Source organism: Nesoenas mayeri (assembly GCF_963082525.1).
Source record: "Nesoenas mayeri genome assembly, chromosome: 1".
Lineage (NCBI taxonomy): Eukaryota > Metazoa > Chordata > Aves > Columbiformes > Columbidae > Nesoenas > Nesoenas mayeri.
The window spans coordinates 108477124-108491695 of NC_137541.1; the positions used below are offsets into that span (position 1 = coordinate 108477124).

The 14572-nt window shown below is 38.5% G+C and overlaps 1 protein-coding gene across 1 annotated transcript in view; it reads left to right on the forward strand.

Moving 5' to 3' along the window:
- SMS (spermine synthase) overlaps positions 1 to 14572 on the forward strand; it is a 51606-nt gene that overhangs the window by 24487 nt on the left and 12547 nt on the right. Inside the window, exons 3-9 of the mRNA XM_080354977.1 lie at positions 4484 to 4577; positions 5314 to 5378; positions 7343 to 7518; positions 9651 to 9805; positions 10680 to 10769; positions 11760 to 11874; positions 12390 to 12469. Of these exons, the coding sequence (XP_080211103.1) occupies positions 4484 to 4577; positions 5314 to 5378; positions 7343 to 7518; positions 9651 to 9805; positions 10680 to 10769; positions 11760 to 11874; positions 12390 to 12469 (775 nt within the window). The remainder of the gene's footprint in view (positions 1 to 4483; positions 4578 to 5313; positions 5379 to 7342; positions 7519 to 9650; positions 9806 to 10679; positions 10770 to 11759; positions 11875 to 12389; positions 12470 to 14572) is intronic.

Below are 14572 nucleotides of genomic sequence, written 5' to 3' on the forward strand. Positions count from 1 at the left end.
TTTTTTTTGTAAAAAGAGAACAGGAATAATGGCGTAGTGGAAAAACAGGTGCCTTAGTACTTTGTAATTAAGATGAAGAGCGTTTTTAAGAGTATGCTTTATTGAAACAATGTCATGACAATTTAAAGATTTTGAACCATAAGCAGGTTTTTATTGCCTCCCCTATGAGTAATTTGACAGGTGATGCTGTTATTGTTAAACTGTTTTTTCAAACACTTGAACTATTCTATAGCAGCTGGAAATTAGTTTGTCAGCAGATAAAAACTTCAGGTGAAGAGGTGTTTTTAGGTACTTGTCTCTATCCAATTTTATTCCCTGGGCATGGCAGGGGGGGAATCCTTTCTCAAATATGTAGGACTGCAATATTTCTTCCTCCTCAGTACAAGTAACTAAGGTAGGATTCACATTTTGTCTTTGAACGTGTTGATCTCTTGGCTTCTCGTTCTTAAGTAAAGAGGGTGCTCATCCAAAACAGTCTTGGTTTCAAACAGTTATGTTTTGATTTGTGCAAGTGAGATTTATTTCTTAACATCTGATGTTCCCTCTTGTTCAGGTGGCAACAACTCAGGACAACATGTAGCACGCAATAGAATTGTTTCTGTAGTTGTGACTCATATGCATGAAAGCACAAAAAGCTTAAGTGGGAAATGGAAATGTGGCAGGTATAGCAGTAAGAAGTTGGGGCCAGGGCAGGGCTGCAAATTTTGTTGCCGAATTGGAGGGTATCCCTCTTCACTGAGCTTTATACTTATTACTTTTATGAAAGTACATGTGAGCACACACCAAAGGTATGGCAGGTGTTTTATTTTGAAAACAGGAATTAAAGTTTTCAGTATGACAAGCTGCAGGAGGGGAGGCTTTTGAAGAGAAGTTCTTTTTTTTTTTTATTTCCCCCCCCATTTGGATTGTAAAGTGATCTCTGCTATATTTTCTTAGGTAGAAAATAGAAATTGTATTATCATGGCTCTTAAAAACCTTCCCCTAAATATAAGAGCTGGTGTTGCTGAGAACCTGCTTTTGTGTATTCTGCCAAGCAGGCAAGTGTGAAGTAACAAAAGCCAGCACAGCCTTTGCTATCTGTTGATAGAAGCTAGTAAGTATTTTGTGGGTTTGGCCTTGGCCTGCTGCGGTTGCCTTAATGCTACTACTCTGATCACTTTTATGAATGTACATTTGTACTGTTTGCTGTGTTTTTACATCTTTACAGACATTTTAGCTTACTTCAGTTATTTATTTCTGGACAAGTGACTTTTAACTAAGATATAACCAATCTGGATGTGTGTCAGCCTCTTGGAGAATTTCAAATTTCAGTCATGGTGGTTTACCATAAGTTAATTGTCTGAGATTATCAACCAGAACTTAAATTTTTGCCCCACTACACTGTTCTGGCCTGGTGCCTGCCTTCAGTCTCTTTTCCCCTTTCCCCCAGGTGTCAGGGCCCTGCTAGTCTGGTAGAGATAAGTTTGACAAAATGAATGATGGTTCTACAGTGTTATTCTCTGTGTATTCTAATGCTTTTATATCACTTATAAGTGAAAAGTTGTGTGGTTGTGCTTTTCAGAGCAACCCTCCTTTCTGCCTCCCCTTTCTTCACACACAAAAAAGACCCCAAAGCAAAGACAGTAACATCACATGCTGAGAAAATACTTCGTGCAGTCACAGGGGGAGTAAAGACAGTGTCAGCTGTCCAATCTTATGACAGCTACATGATTCTAAGAAAAATAATTTAAAAGGGCATTCAAGTCATGGGACAATCTGTTGCTTATCTGTGTGAATAGCAACCTCTGCAATATGGGAATAAACTAATAAAATGTTGTTCTAACAGTGCAGATATTTCTGGCACTGTGCCAGATTTCAGAGAACTTAACGGTGCTGTTTAATGAACTGCATATACTCATTTCTGTCTGCAGTGCTGCAACTCTGAGGGCTCTAGAAGCAGGTCTGACTTCACCAGAAATGTCCCTTTTCACTGTGAATAGTTGTCTAAAACCACCTGGAGTGACCGGTGTGTCCAACCTAGCGAGTTCTGCTCTTTTTTTTTCCTCTTAAAAAAAAAAAATTATCTCCTGGAGTCTGGCAATAAAGCTGTTTGTTCTTAGACTTATGCCTGACTATTTTTTTCTGTGCATCTTAGGCACATTGCAAAATAAACCCTTGCTGACATGGAAATCATAGAATTCTGATAGGATTTTCTCCAGACCCATCCTTTGCAGTAGCCATTCCCCCTGTGCCGAGTACAAAGAGGCTCTAGGAGAAGCATGCAACCAATTTGAGTACTTTTGGTTCAGGTGGTTGCAAAGTCACAGGGAAGTGTTTAAAAACCCTGAAGTTCTGCAGAGAATGAGGGGAGAGAAGGCAGAATGTGTGTTCTTTTTAATAAAATTATTTTCATTTTTTAACAGTCCCACTTGTGTCTTAGTGGTATGGACATGAACTTAAGCTGTAAGAACTTGTGGTCACTATGCAAAGTATGAAGTTGCCCATGTATCAAAAGTACTGAACTGTGTCAGTCACCAGCAGGTGGGGCACACCATCCTAAAACATGCAGGCAAAATGTTTTATCTGCTGAGGTTTACAACAGCTTCCTCTGCTTTCCTTTGGCTTTGGCAGGAGGACAGTAGAATGAGTTTGCTGGTTCTTCTCCCTGAATGCTTTCTTATATAGCTTGTATGAGAGAAACAAAAATCTGCCTTAGAAATGTCTTTAATACTGAAAACACTCTTCTTCTTCTGATTAGTTTATAAAATTGATCTCTTAAGTGGTAGCACTCTAGCTGTTTAAAAGAAAAAAACCCAAACATCTTTGTTTACTCCTTGACTATTTTCTGTTCATCCTTTCATCGGGGTAAAATAGTGTGCTTTATTTTATGCATGAGGAATTTCCTGGTGTGGGGAGAACATATTTTAAGGCTATTCTGTGGTTTTGTTTAATGGTCATTGAGAGTAGGTACATTTTCTGGTCTGTCTGTAATGAAAACCACGTTGGGAGGACACCTGGTGGACAATGGCTGAGATGTAGGGAGAGAGTCCCTGAAAGACTGAGATACCCTGAGAGGGGGAAACATGGTGGTTGTGCATTGTATAAAAACATATTTTCTCCTGAAGTGAAGACCTGTGCATAAGTTCTTCAGGAATAGCTAGGACTTTCCAGGCTCATGTTCAAAAAAGGAGTGAGTGACACTTGTGTTTACAGTTGGCAGAGAAACCAATTGCAGCTACAGTTTACTGCTGGCCGAAGCCAGCAAAAGTGTTTTTATTCTTGAATCACTTCATTCAGTTTCATCAGTTGATCATCTAGCAGTTAGGAAAAATTATAATCTTCAGATAACATAGACTATTTAAGATTTTCTCTGACTGCAGGTGTTTGCTGGCCAATGTTCCCATTGCCATGGGAGAAGTTGTGTTCATATTGAGGCTGCCAGTTTGGGAAAGGTGTTCTAGAAGGATAAAAGAAAGGTGGAAGAGTTGGTTTGTGTTTTGCTGTTGAGGCTGAGTGGTGGGGTGACAAGAGCAGACAAGCAAAGAAAGGGACATTCATAGGACTGCATGCAGCTTTACTTGGTTGGTTTACTCTGTGTTGTGCTAATGAGATTCCACCCCTAAACACTTTTTTTTTTGCTTGGCTCTTCCTGTTGCCATCTCCTCCTTTGCCCACTTCCTTCAGTGCATGCCTCTGTCCTTCTGTCAGCTAATCCCCTTGTAGCCCTTCTGTTTATTTCGTCTTCTCCCTTCCTTAGTATGGAAGTAATATATCTGCTGCTACTCTCTGTGTCTTTCCCCATGATCCTTATCTCTTGTTCAGTTTTTTGCAAGTTCTTGAAGGTCCTGTATTTGTCTGCCCAGCACCTAGCATGCTGAAACCTTGTTCTTTGATTTTTTTTTTTTTTTTTCAATGTTCCTGCAATAAACACAATATACACTAGGAGTTTTGTCTATGTGTATCCATCAATGAGAGTTTGCTGCTGTGATTTCTTTGCTGGTGAAAGCTATGGTTGCTCAAGGACATGTTTTGCATTTACAAATCTTTATACAGCTTTGATTATGAACACTGTGATTAGTTGCTATAAAGTTTGAAAAAAAAATAACGAAACACTGAGAAGTAAAAGTGTCTATTTTTGTTGAGGCTTGATTTCAATTAAAAACTGAAAACGAACAAAACCAACACAATACACCCCTTCAAGTAGGCCTTATTTAAAGAGCTGAGACTAGTAAGTGCTATGTTTTCCATCATACTGTAGTTTTCCTGATTTTAAACATCCTGCTTCACTGCCTTGATGCCTGCTGATTTTATTAGGTGCGTAGTGACTAGCATGCTCTTGCAACTTTGCTTTTTGACCTGCAAAGGAAGAATGGACCTTGTACCATCAGTTACAGATGGCTAGAAAAGGAAATGTGCATTCTGAATTTAATATAACTAATTTCTAACTTTTTCCTCCCTCACTCTGATTTTTGGTAATAAAATCATCTCTATCTCTGTTTTGTAGCTTTGCCAATTTGAGAATTCACCCTCATGGATTAGTGTTGGTGGATGTGCAGAGTTACAATGATCATATGAAAGGAAGAGAGGAAGTTGATCAGGTATGAGTGATGCTTACCAAACTGCATGGGGACCCCTTTTTCTTCAAGTCTATCAAAGTATGTCTTTGAAATGTTTTTAAATATCAAATTCAGTTCAAACCTGAATGCTTACAGATGAGTAGTAACACCTATAGTAGTTGCATACATGTGTGTGTGCACACACTGTCTTGCCTGTCCTGGGCCTTGTGTTTCTTTCCTGTAAAAGTTATAAAGTGAGAGCAGCCTTCATCAGGGCTTAGATGTATTCAATTCAGGCACCAAGGGCAGTGAGGGAGAAGTGATGCTCAGCCTGCAACCTGGTTTATTACTGGATGACTTTTTCTAATCAGGGAGATGGGGAACCTCTATTCTCAAACTTCTTCCTCACAGAGAAAAGTATCATATTCCCTGATATCAAGGCATCAGAAACTGGATATTGCAGGGCAACCAGCCACTGCTTCAGCAAGAATGAAACCCTACAGGGTTCCGTGTTCCCTCTTAGGCAGACCTTTCAGGCACAGACAGTGTTATCCTGGAGGACAGTTAAACACAGTGATAACTGCTACAGTGTGCATATTCTTGCTAGTAAGGAGCCTAAGGGAACCAGTTAAATATTCATAGGCTTCTAATATTACATTTCTAAGCTTTTCAGTGCAGGTGCTGCTTTTTATTGCCTTCCAAGTAGCCTAATTTAACAAATATTTTACATTAAGTGGTCACCTATAATTTCTATCTCAATTGTTTGCATTTTTTTCAGCTTCTAAACAAAGTAGAAGAAAGAATGAAAGAGTTGTTTCATGGTAATATAAAAAGGGTGAAACGGTAAGTTTGTACATCTGCTTCTCTATGTGGCTTACCTGTGTAATTGTTAAAGATAATAAGCAAATTATGCTTTGCTATACTGCAGTAAATAGCCTGCAACATGACACTATGCATATGTTTTTCAACAATATTTTCAAATTGTTTAAGTGCAGAATTGAAGATAGTGAGGTTTGTCATTTTTTTTAAGCTTAATGTTCAGTATTGTTACTTTAGATGCGGGTTATTTCTTTAATTTGCTGCAGTGTTTACATGAAATGGTGGGAGGAAATGCAACCAGGAATTAAGAGCAGGCTGCTCTGAAAGGGCTGGGGAGTCAAGGGTAGCGGGAGGAATTGGCTAGGGCATGAACTGAACCCTCTGGGCCACATCTCACAGCTCATGGACTAGGCAAGCAGGAATTTAGTAGGAAGGCAGCTCTGAGAGTGAGCTTGGGTGTCAAGGATTGGCAAAAGACTCGGACAGAGCTGCAGTGTAGCTTGAAATGGGGATCAGGGATGAGGACTGGAGCTAAAATGCATCTCAAGCCCCCACAGAGGAGACCCTGCCCTGACAAGGTTTCTTGCTGATATTTCTCTCAGAGCTCTGCCCCTGCTGTATCTTGTGGTGCTGGCTTTGGGTGCAAGTGGTAAATACACTGGAGGAACTTTTGTTCTTAGTGCTCTGCCAAGAAGATAGAAATGTTTTGTAGCAATTATTTTAAATGTACCTTATAACTGAAGGAGGGAGACTTTGCGAGCCTTCTGACAATTTTGGTTCCCTTAAATACAAGGTTATATATTAAACTGTAGGGATGCTAATACTGAGCTATGATATTGGGAGTTTGTAGAATCCCTATGACAGGAACTTACTAAAAATGGGTCAGGAAAAAGTCTGAACTGATCTAGATTAATTTGGTTATCTTAGTATGGGAAAATGAACCTTTTAGAACAGGGAATCTGGAGTAAATGTTATTCCCCTAAATTGTTTTGCATCCATCTGGTGTTAGCATCACACATGCAGTTCCAGTAAGAACTAATGTTGCTGGAAAAGTTGTTCCTGCAGTTTTGTTGTCTTGACAGAGTGAATAGAGCTCTTGCTCTCGTTATGTGCTGCCATCTTGTGGCTCACTCAGGGTAGAAAATATTTCTGAAATGTTTGAGATAGACACAGAGAAGCTTCTTCTAAATTCACTACTTTCTACTCTGCAAAAAAGCCCTTAACTCTCTGAAGTGTGTGTGAGGAATCTGAACTCTGTACCTGCACACTATGCTTAAAATGGAATGCAATCATTTTGATCAATGACTGCCATTTCAAATATGGTTTGTCTTTACAGGTGAAATACTGTTTTGAACCAAGATATTTCTGTGTGGAGTTCAATAATAAAAAAAGCAATAACACCAATCTATGCAGATGCTTGAACGACTTTTTAAAAGTAATGCAAACCATCAGCTGCTATCAAGGATTGTGCTTATACAGTGCAGGGAGACCTGGCTCAGTTTGAATCACTAGAATAGTTCACTTTTTGTTTGTGTGTGTATGTAAAACATCCCTTGGCACAACTTCAGAAGGGTGAGATCCCCTGATCTCAAATAAACAGCATTCTTAGCTGAGCTGACAGTGGGAAGAGGTTTTGTCATTGTTTTTTGTCTGCATTCTGTTTTTGTATTGTCCATTTCTAGTCATGAGCTGATTCTTCTGCAGAAGCTGTTATATTACATAAGTCCCCTGCCTCAGGACACAGAGATTCACATGCATGTTGTGGAAGCTGTACATAAAGAACCATTTATACTTAACCTGTGCCTTAGCAAGTTATGTATACTTAAGATATGGCTGATAGGTTTCTTAAATCTGAGTGTCAAATCCTGCAAGCTTTGTTAGATTCCTCTTGTAAACATTTATTTATTATGGTGAATCCAAAGGATGTTTAGAAGGAATTTTAAAATATTGCAACATGTTTTGTAATTTCTTTTATTATTTCCTTCTAGATTGCCAGCCATTTTGAGAGGAGGTGTCATTGATAGATACTGGCCCACTGCTGATGGGCGCCTGGTGGAGTATGACATAGATGAAGTTGTTTATGACGAAGATTCACCTTTTCAGAATATTAAAATTCTGCATTCAAAACAGTTTGGGAATATTCTTATCCTCAGTGGGGATGTTAGTAAGTATCATCTCATTTGAGGATCTATTGCATGAAATTGTAGGAAGTGTTGTTTTCTATCTTGCTATGGCACAGTTTTAATAGATTACTAAGGGTTACAATTCTGATATAGGAAGCTGCATATATGCATGTACACATATATCTGTTCCTGTATATAAGGTGTTTTAATCAGAAATGCTGACCAATGTAAAATCTAGAGTACAAAAAAGATTTACTGTTTTCCAAAGTCATCATCTCCACTGTAGAAAGTGGTACAGGAGAACAAAAACAAGAGTGTTCTCTAGCGGAGCTTACTCTACTCCTTTTTTTTTTTTATGAGCTTTTATGTATTTTTTTCAATTCCAACCTCTTGAGTGCTGCTCTTCAACAGTAAAGCAAGTTACTTTGTCAGTCTTCAAAACACAGTGGAGTTCTGAAGAAATATGAAGTAGTAGGAGCTGGTGTGTGTGTGGGGGGGGGTGATAATCCTGCTGCTCCCTTGTCTAAGGGAATTACCTGCTTAGTGAGATACAGTACAGATGTGTCTTAACCCATTTAACTGCTTTGTTAGTGAACATGTGTTGACTCTGTTGTCTTCAAAATGCTCAGCTGAACTCTGAGTTAATCAGGAGAGTGACCCAATCTTTATGGGAGGACCTGCTTGAGTGGATCCAGAGGAGAGCCATGAAGATAGTCAGAGGACTGGAGCACCTCTTATGTGAAGACAGGCTGAGAGAGTTGGGGTTGTTCAGCTTGGAGAACAGAAGGCTCCAGGGACACCTTATAGCAGTCTTCCAGTACCTAAAGGGGCCTACAAGAAAGCTGGAGAGATACTTTTTAAAGGGTGTGTAGTGATAGACAAAGGATAATGGCTTTAAACTGAAAGAGGGTAGATTGAGATTAGATATAAGGGAGACATGTATGTGGTGAGGCACTGGAACTGGCTGCCCAGAGAAGCTGTGGATGCCCCATCCCTGGAATTTTCATGGCCCTGCTCATTGCAGGGAGTTGGACTAGACAACCTTTAAAGGTCCCTGCTAACTCAAACCATTCTATGGTTTATATGTGGTACTCTGTGCCTGCTGATCTTAGTATTTTTGAAAGTGCATTTGGGATAAGATGGGTTACAATTCTTTCTTTTAAGCTGGATAAGGATGCTGTTAGCTAGAAAATCTCATTTGGCTATAGCTTTTTGAAATCATCAGAATTACTCGTAACTATTCAGTTAGCCTTCTTGCAACTGTCAGGGGAACTTCTATGCAGATGGCAGCTGAAACGTGGTTTTTATTGAATTCATTAGCAAGGTATTTTCCAATTCAGTTAGACTTGTATGTGAAATCACCAACTTACGTATTTTGTACTTGTGGCCAGAAATTTGCATCAGTTTTGTGGAGATGAGGTTGTATTTGAATGTTGTCCTAATGTGCCTCATAGAAAGGGAAGTATGCCATTACTTATTTACCTTCCATGGGTTTTAAAATGCTGCTTTGTGTCACTTTATTCTTGTGTACACATAAGCTAAGTGCTGATCACCAGGCAGAATGATGGGATGTGTCATGATGTGCTTCTGTGCAAAGCTTTGCCCTTCTAAGCTCTGATAACAGATCTGAGCTATGCAAGTTATTGCTGCTTTGGAGCTAATGGTGAACAAGTCAGCAGAAGCAGGAGTTGTGCTTCAGGGCCCTTCCACAATCAGGTGTTAAGTCATACTTGAGTTTCTGTGTGGGGGATCTACTGGGGTGGACCTAGGTTGTTCTTTTTAGTTGGAGTTCAGAGTGTGCTTTCAAAAAAATCTCCTTATTTGTCTTTTGCAGCACTAGTCTGAGGTGATAGCCCATTCAAGTGTGGACCTCAGTCTTAAGTCCTGACTGTTTTGCTCTACAGCTTTGCTTCTCTTGCCATGTAATACTTCTTAATGTTGTGATAGCCATTGCTGGGTTTGCGTTGGAAACTGGAGAAAAATCCTGTGTGGGATTCTGAGGAGGATCTCCTCAGCTCTACCTGGACTGTCTCTGAGAGCTAGGTTGTTTCTGTAGATGCTCTTGCTTTGGTTTGTATTTTATCACCTTTGATTTAATCCCAAATTAATACCAGTTAATGAGGAGAATTAAGGTTGTGATGTTTCTGTCCAACTCTTTCTTCCTTCCATTCAGATCTGGCAGAGAGTGACCTGGCATATACTCAAGCCATAATGGGCAGTGGAAAGGAAGACTATGCTGGGAAAGAAGTGCTAATCCTAGGAGGTGGTGATGGAGGTATACTGTATGAGATAGTCAAACTGAAGCCAAAGATGGTTACTATGGTAGAGATATCCTTTGACAAATGACTGATCACTTCAACATTTTTCAGCCTGTATTTTCTGCTGATGCCTTAGCATTGGGCATTGTTAACTGTAAGGTTCTGATTTGTGTGAGGAGACGGGATCTAAAATGAAATTTCTTTTTGTCAGTTTAGAGAGACCCAGTGACTACATATCTCTGTATTATGTAGCTCATGCTCTCAAGTTCCTGATCCATACTGTAACTCCTGAGTAGCAGTTTGCATAGAACTGGAAAGGAACCCTTCCGTCATCAGACTGAGAACTTTTCTGATAAAAGACAGGTCAAGTCTGGTTTAGGCTGAATGCTGACTTCTTGCATTCTTCTGTTTTTCTAAAGAAAGCTATTTAATAAAATAATCCCTAGAAGCAAAAAAAGTTTAATCAATAGGAGTGTCAGGACTTGGTAAGTTGTTGGTGGCAGAATGACCAACTCTTGCCCTGTTTTAAAAATACTGATACAAATAAAGTTTTCAGCATTCTGTAGTTCAGATAGTTTGTAATGTAAACCACTGTTAGTCATATGAAAAGTTGATCATCCTAGGTTTTGGGAACCCCTTGCTAGAAACTAAGAAATCATTTTAAAAAAAATGTAGGCTAAAATCTAAACCTAGTTTAGCTTTATGGAATTCTTAGTACACCGCCTTATTGTTCATATTTCAAGCTTTCACAGTAATGGTAACAAAAATCAGTGCTTCCTAAACCTGGAGGCAAATACATAAAGTTGTCTATTGTAATATATATACCAAGGTGCATCTTGCCATTCCTTTGTGCGTGTCACCTTTTTGAGAATTTCTTTCTGAAGAAATAGCGACTGTCACCTGTATTATTTGTGGAATGTAGAATGCCTTAACCAGCTTCAAACATTGACCAAATGGTGATCGACGGGTGTAAAAAATACATGCGTAAAACATGTGGAGACGTTTTAGACAATCTGAAAGGAGAGTGCTATCAGGTAATTTTTGTTTTTCTTTTGTTAGAAGTAATATTTCAAATACAGTTATACCTATCCTGGAAGACTGTTATGGGAAGATTTTGGGGAAAAGTCTTCTGATTTTTCTCAATTTTGGGAAAGATTTTTTTCCTGTTTTATGGCACTTCTAAATTTTAGTGGCTGGCAGTCAGATTTGTGTTGGGAGTATACATCAGTGTCACAATATTGTTAACTATCCATCTTCAGACTCTTAAATGAGAAACAGGAGAATGTTTATTGCTGTAACTTAGAGTAAACAGTAGTAAGGGTGAAATATCATTCTTTAAATTGATGAAAGATAGAAGAAATGTTTAGTTGTCCTGTACTGTTGAGAATATCAGAGTTTGTAATACACATTTTAAATTATTTTTTATTTTCAGACAAAATCTCTTGCTGTTACACTACTAGTACATTAAAAATTGAAAAAAAATTGTGCATCCCTGCAGTTAAGGTTTTATGTGTTGCATCTGACAGAGCTAACAAACTAGCCCAGGTGTAATCTGACATCTTCACTGGAAATATTTTCTTTCTTTTCAGTACTACTCCGTAAAGCTCTCACGGATACTAGCTTACAAGTGTGAGCTAAAAAAAGCATGCAAAGAGATTAACAGAGAAGTCACATGTTACTCTGTATGAGTCAGTGGCCCTTTGTACAAATATCTTATTTTGTTCCTGTGTTGTGGGGCTGCTAACTATTGTTACTGTTTGGTAGGTAGAACAGTGGTCACTCAGCAATCAGTAACAGAGCTAGAAAGTGTGGTCCTGTAGTGACTATGTTGTCATTGTCATAATTTCAACAACCGTTCCTCCCTTTTATATCAGTAAGAAATTGGAAATGGACCCTAAAATTAAATGCATGTTTAATTTTGTATTTTTCCCCTCCTCTTAATTCCTGTGAATCTGCATTTGATTCTCCTACCTGATCAGTTTAAGGGTGTTTTGAGGACCAGCTGAAATATTTCACTCTTACAGGTTCTAATTGAAGACTGTATTCCTGTACTGAAGAGGTATGCCAAAGAAGGAAGGATGTTTGATTATGTAATTAATGATCTGACTGCTATTCCAATCTCCACATCTCCAGAAGAAGGTTAATCTCCTAATTCATTTTCCTAAACTTCTGAGGATTTTTGACATTTCTGTCCCTTCACTGCAACAAAAATAGCTAGATTCTTGCCTTTTTAATGGCAAATCTGAGAGGCAAAGAATGGTAGTAACACATCTGTTCTTTTTGAATTTTTCTTGAATGTTTGAAAAAAAAAATTAGTAAGTCCCTAGTACTTTTTAAAACTGTGCTCTTATTCCAGAATAATATAAACTCATGTAATTTTTTGAGAGTATTTGGAGAGTTCACATTCCAGTAAATTTTTCTCTGCTCTATAATTTCTTGTAAACATCTGGAAAAATACTGTGAAGAAAAACAGATACTTCTGCCATTCATTGACATTGTGTATGGATTGTGTGTGTTTATTTTTCCTGTTGGTTTGTTTGCTTTTTTAAAAAGTATAGGATAGCTACTTTTTAAACAGTAGTTATGTTGCAAGTCTTGAGTATCTAATAATGAACAACCCAATAATGTGTTTTTAAATTGTATTCTATATGCAGATTCCACATGGGAGTTTCTGCGGTTGATTCTTGACCTCTCAATGAAAGTCCTGAAACAAGATGGAAAATACTTCACACAGGTATGATATCTGGATGTAAAAAAACATAGCTGCTAATGTATTGTAATCTGCATTTTTCAGGTAAAACAATAACTCCCCACAAAAACAAACAAACAAAACCAAACAACAACAACAACAAAACCACCACACACCCAAACAATTAAAAATCTACTAACAAGCTGTTTTTCTTTTCAACAACTTTTTCAACGATTTGGGCTTTGGTAACTGATGTCTTTTTTTCATTATTTCAGGTGAATTTGTAGTGCTTGTCTTTGAATTTGAAAGCATAATTTCAAGAACCAGCTAGGCATAGATAGAATATTTTAGCTCAAAGCAATTTTTGGGAAAGCAGAACAGATGTACTTTATAAACAGATACATGGCTTTTAAGATAATGTCTCAGTTGTAGAGTGTAAGACATGAAAATGTCATCCATAAAGATGTAGGAATTTGACATAGGTGCAGTAGGATGAGAAAATCAGTCATTTCGGAGTAAATACTTTTTGCTTTGTATCCACTCCTAATTCAAGTCACTGGTTTGGCTTCTGTAAAATGGACTTTGAACACTTGTATGTTTGTTACAATGCTTGGCATTTTGAAGTATTTTGTATAGTCACAAGTTTTGTCCTTATATGTGAAATTTTTAATGTTAATCTATTTAAAAATACTTCAGATTTGTTTGCTTGCTGCAGTGTAGCTCCCTTTTGGATAATACAGCTGTAGTGTAGCATCCCTCTGAAGACACTTCCTGTATGTAATGTTGAATTCAGGTTGCCACAAAGCTGTGTGCAATTGTGCAAAACTGTGACAAGACCCAGCAGATGACTGAGTGAAGTATAAGTCTCTGAAGCTGTATTTTGTCATGCCCATACCTTAAATAGTCTCCTGATATGTGAAACATCTATGTACAGCATTTTGAAATCACCTTGTTAAGCTTTGAAATAACCTAGCTATAAACTATGCATTTGAACTCTATTCATATAATCAGCGTAGGATTTGAGCTGTGTAAAGAAACTGGTTTACTGTAAAATTGCAGAACTCTAGAAAGAAATACAAAACTCAGAATGAGGGTTTTGGCAACTATCATGTGCTACTTCTGTTTTTTTAAATGCTGTGATTGTATGGGCAAGAAATTATTTTGTGGCTGAACTGAAAGGTATGACTTAATATGGTTGTATCACACTGTAAATCTTAATCGCTTTTCTATATTGTTAATAGTGGAAATATTTACAACAGACTTTGATATTGAAAGGACGCAATGTCTTTTGGACAGAGCGCGCATCTGTGTTGCATTTGTCATACTGTATGCAGTGAGACTAACTGACTTGATTAGAACGTGTGTAAATACATGTCTGTGAGGAGGTATCTGTCAGACTTTGCTGAAGGACTCCAGGAAGAAGCTTGTGCTGAAAGCTGGAGTGCTGGTTCAGCTGCAGCCAAGGTACAGGGAGGTTATTGCATGTCAGCTGGGGTCACTAGAGGCTGAGACTTGTGCAGTGCAGCTGCCTGGCCTGGTGGGAGGGGACAACTCGACTGGGAGTTCTGCTTGTCAGCAAGTTGACCATGAATCAGCAGTGTGCCCTTGTGGCCAAGAAGACCAATGGTATCCTGGGGTGCATAAAGAAAAATGTGACCAGCAGGTCCATGGAGGTTGTCCTCCCGTTCTACTCTGCCCTGGTGAGGTGACATCTGGAGTACTGTGTTCAGTTCTGTGCTCCCCAGTTTAAGGAGGACAAGGATGTCAGTTTCACAATTCCAAAGCAGTGAGGTGGGACATGGTAGGATGGGAAAGAAACAAAAATTGAAGTGACTTCAATTTGGACTTGTGGCTGACTGGTAGCCAGTGAAAGGGCTGGTGTGTAGAAGCAGTGTTAGCTGTTAAATGCCATGTTTTTTTAGCTCTGTGTATCAAAGTTGGAAATTTAAGTTACTTTTGTTCTGTTTGTCTACTTCCAGGGTGCTTATTTTAGGTAGAAGGCTGTACTTGCTAAAGGAAAGTTTTAGTTGTGCTTTTTCCCCACCCCCAGGCTTTATTGAAGTGTGTTTTTAACATAAAATATGTTAAATATAATCAAGAAAAGCAACCAGGGGAACACTCACCTGTTTGTTAGAGCCTGAACTCTGC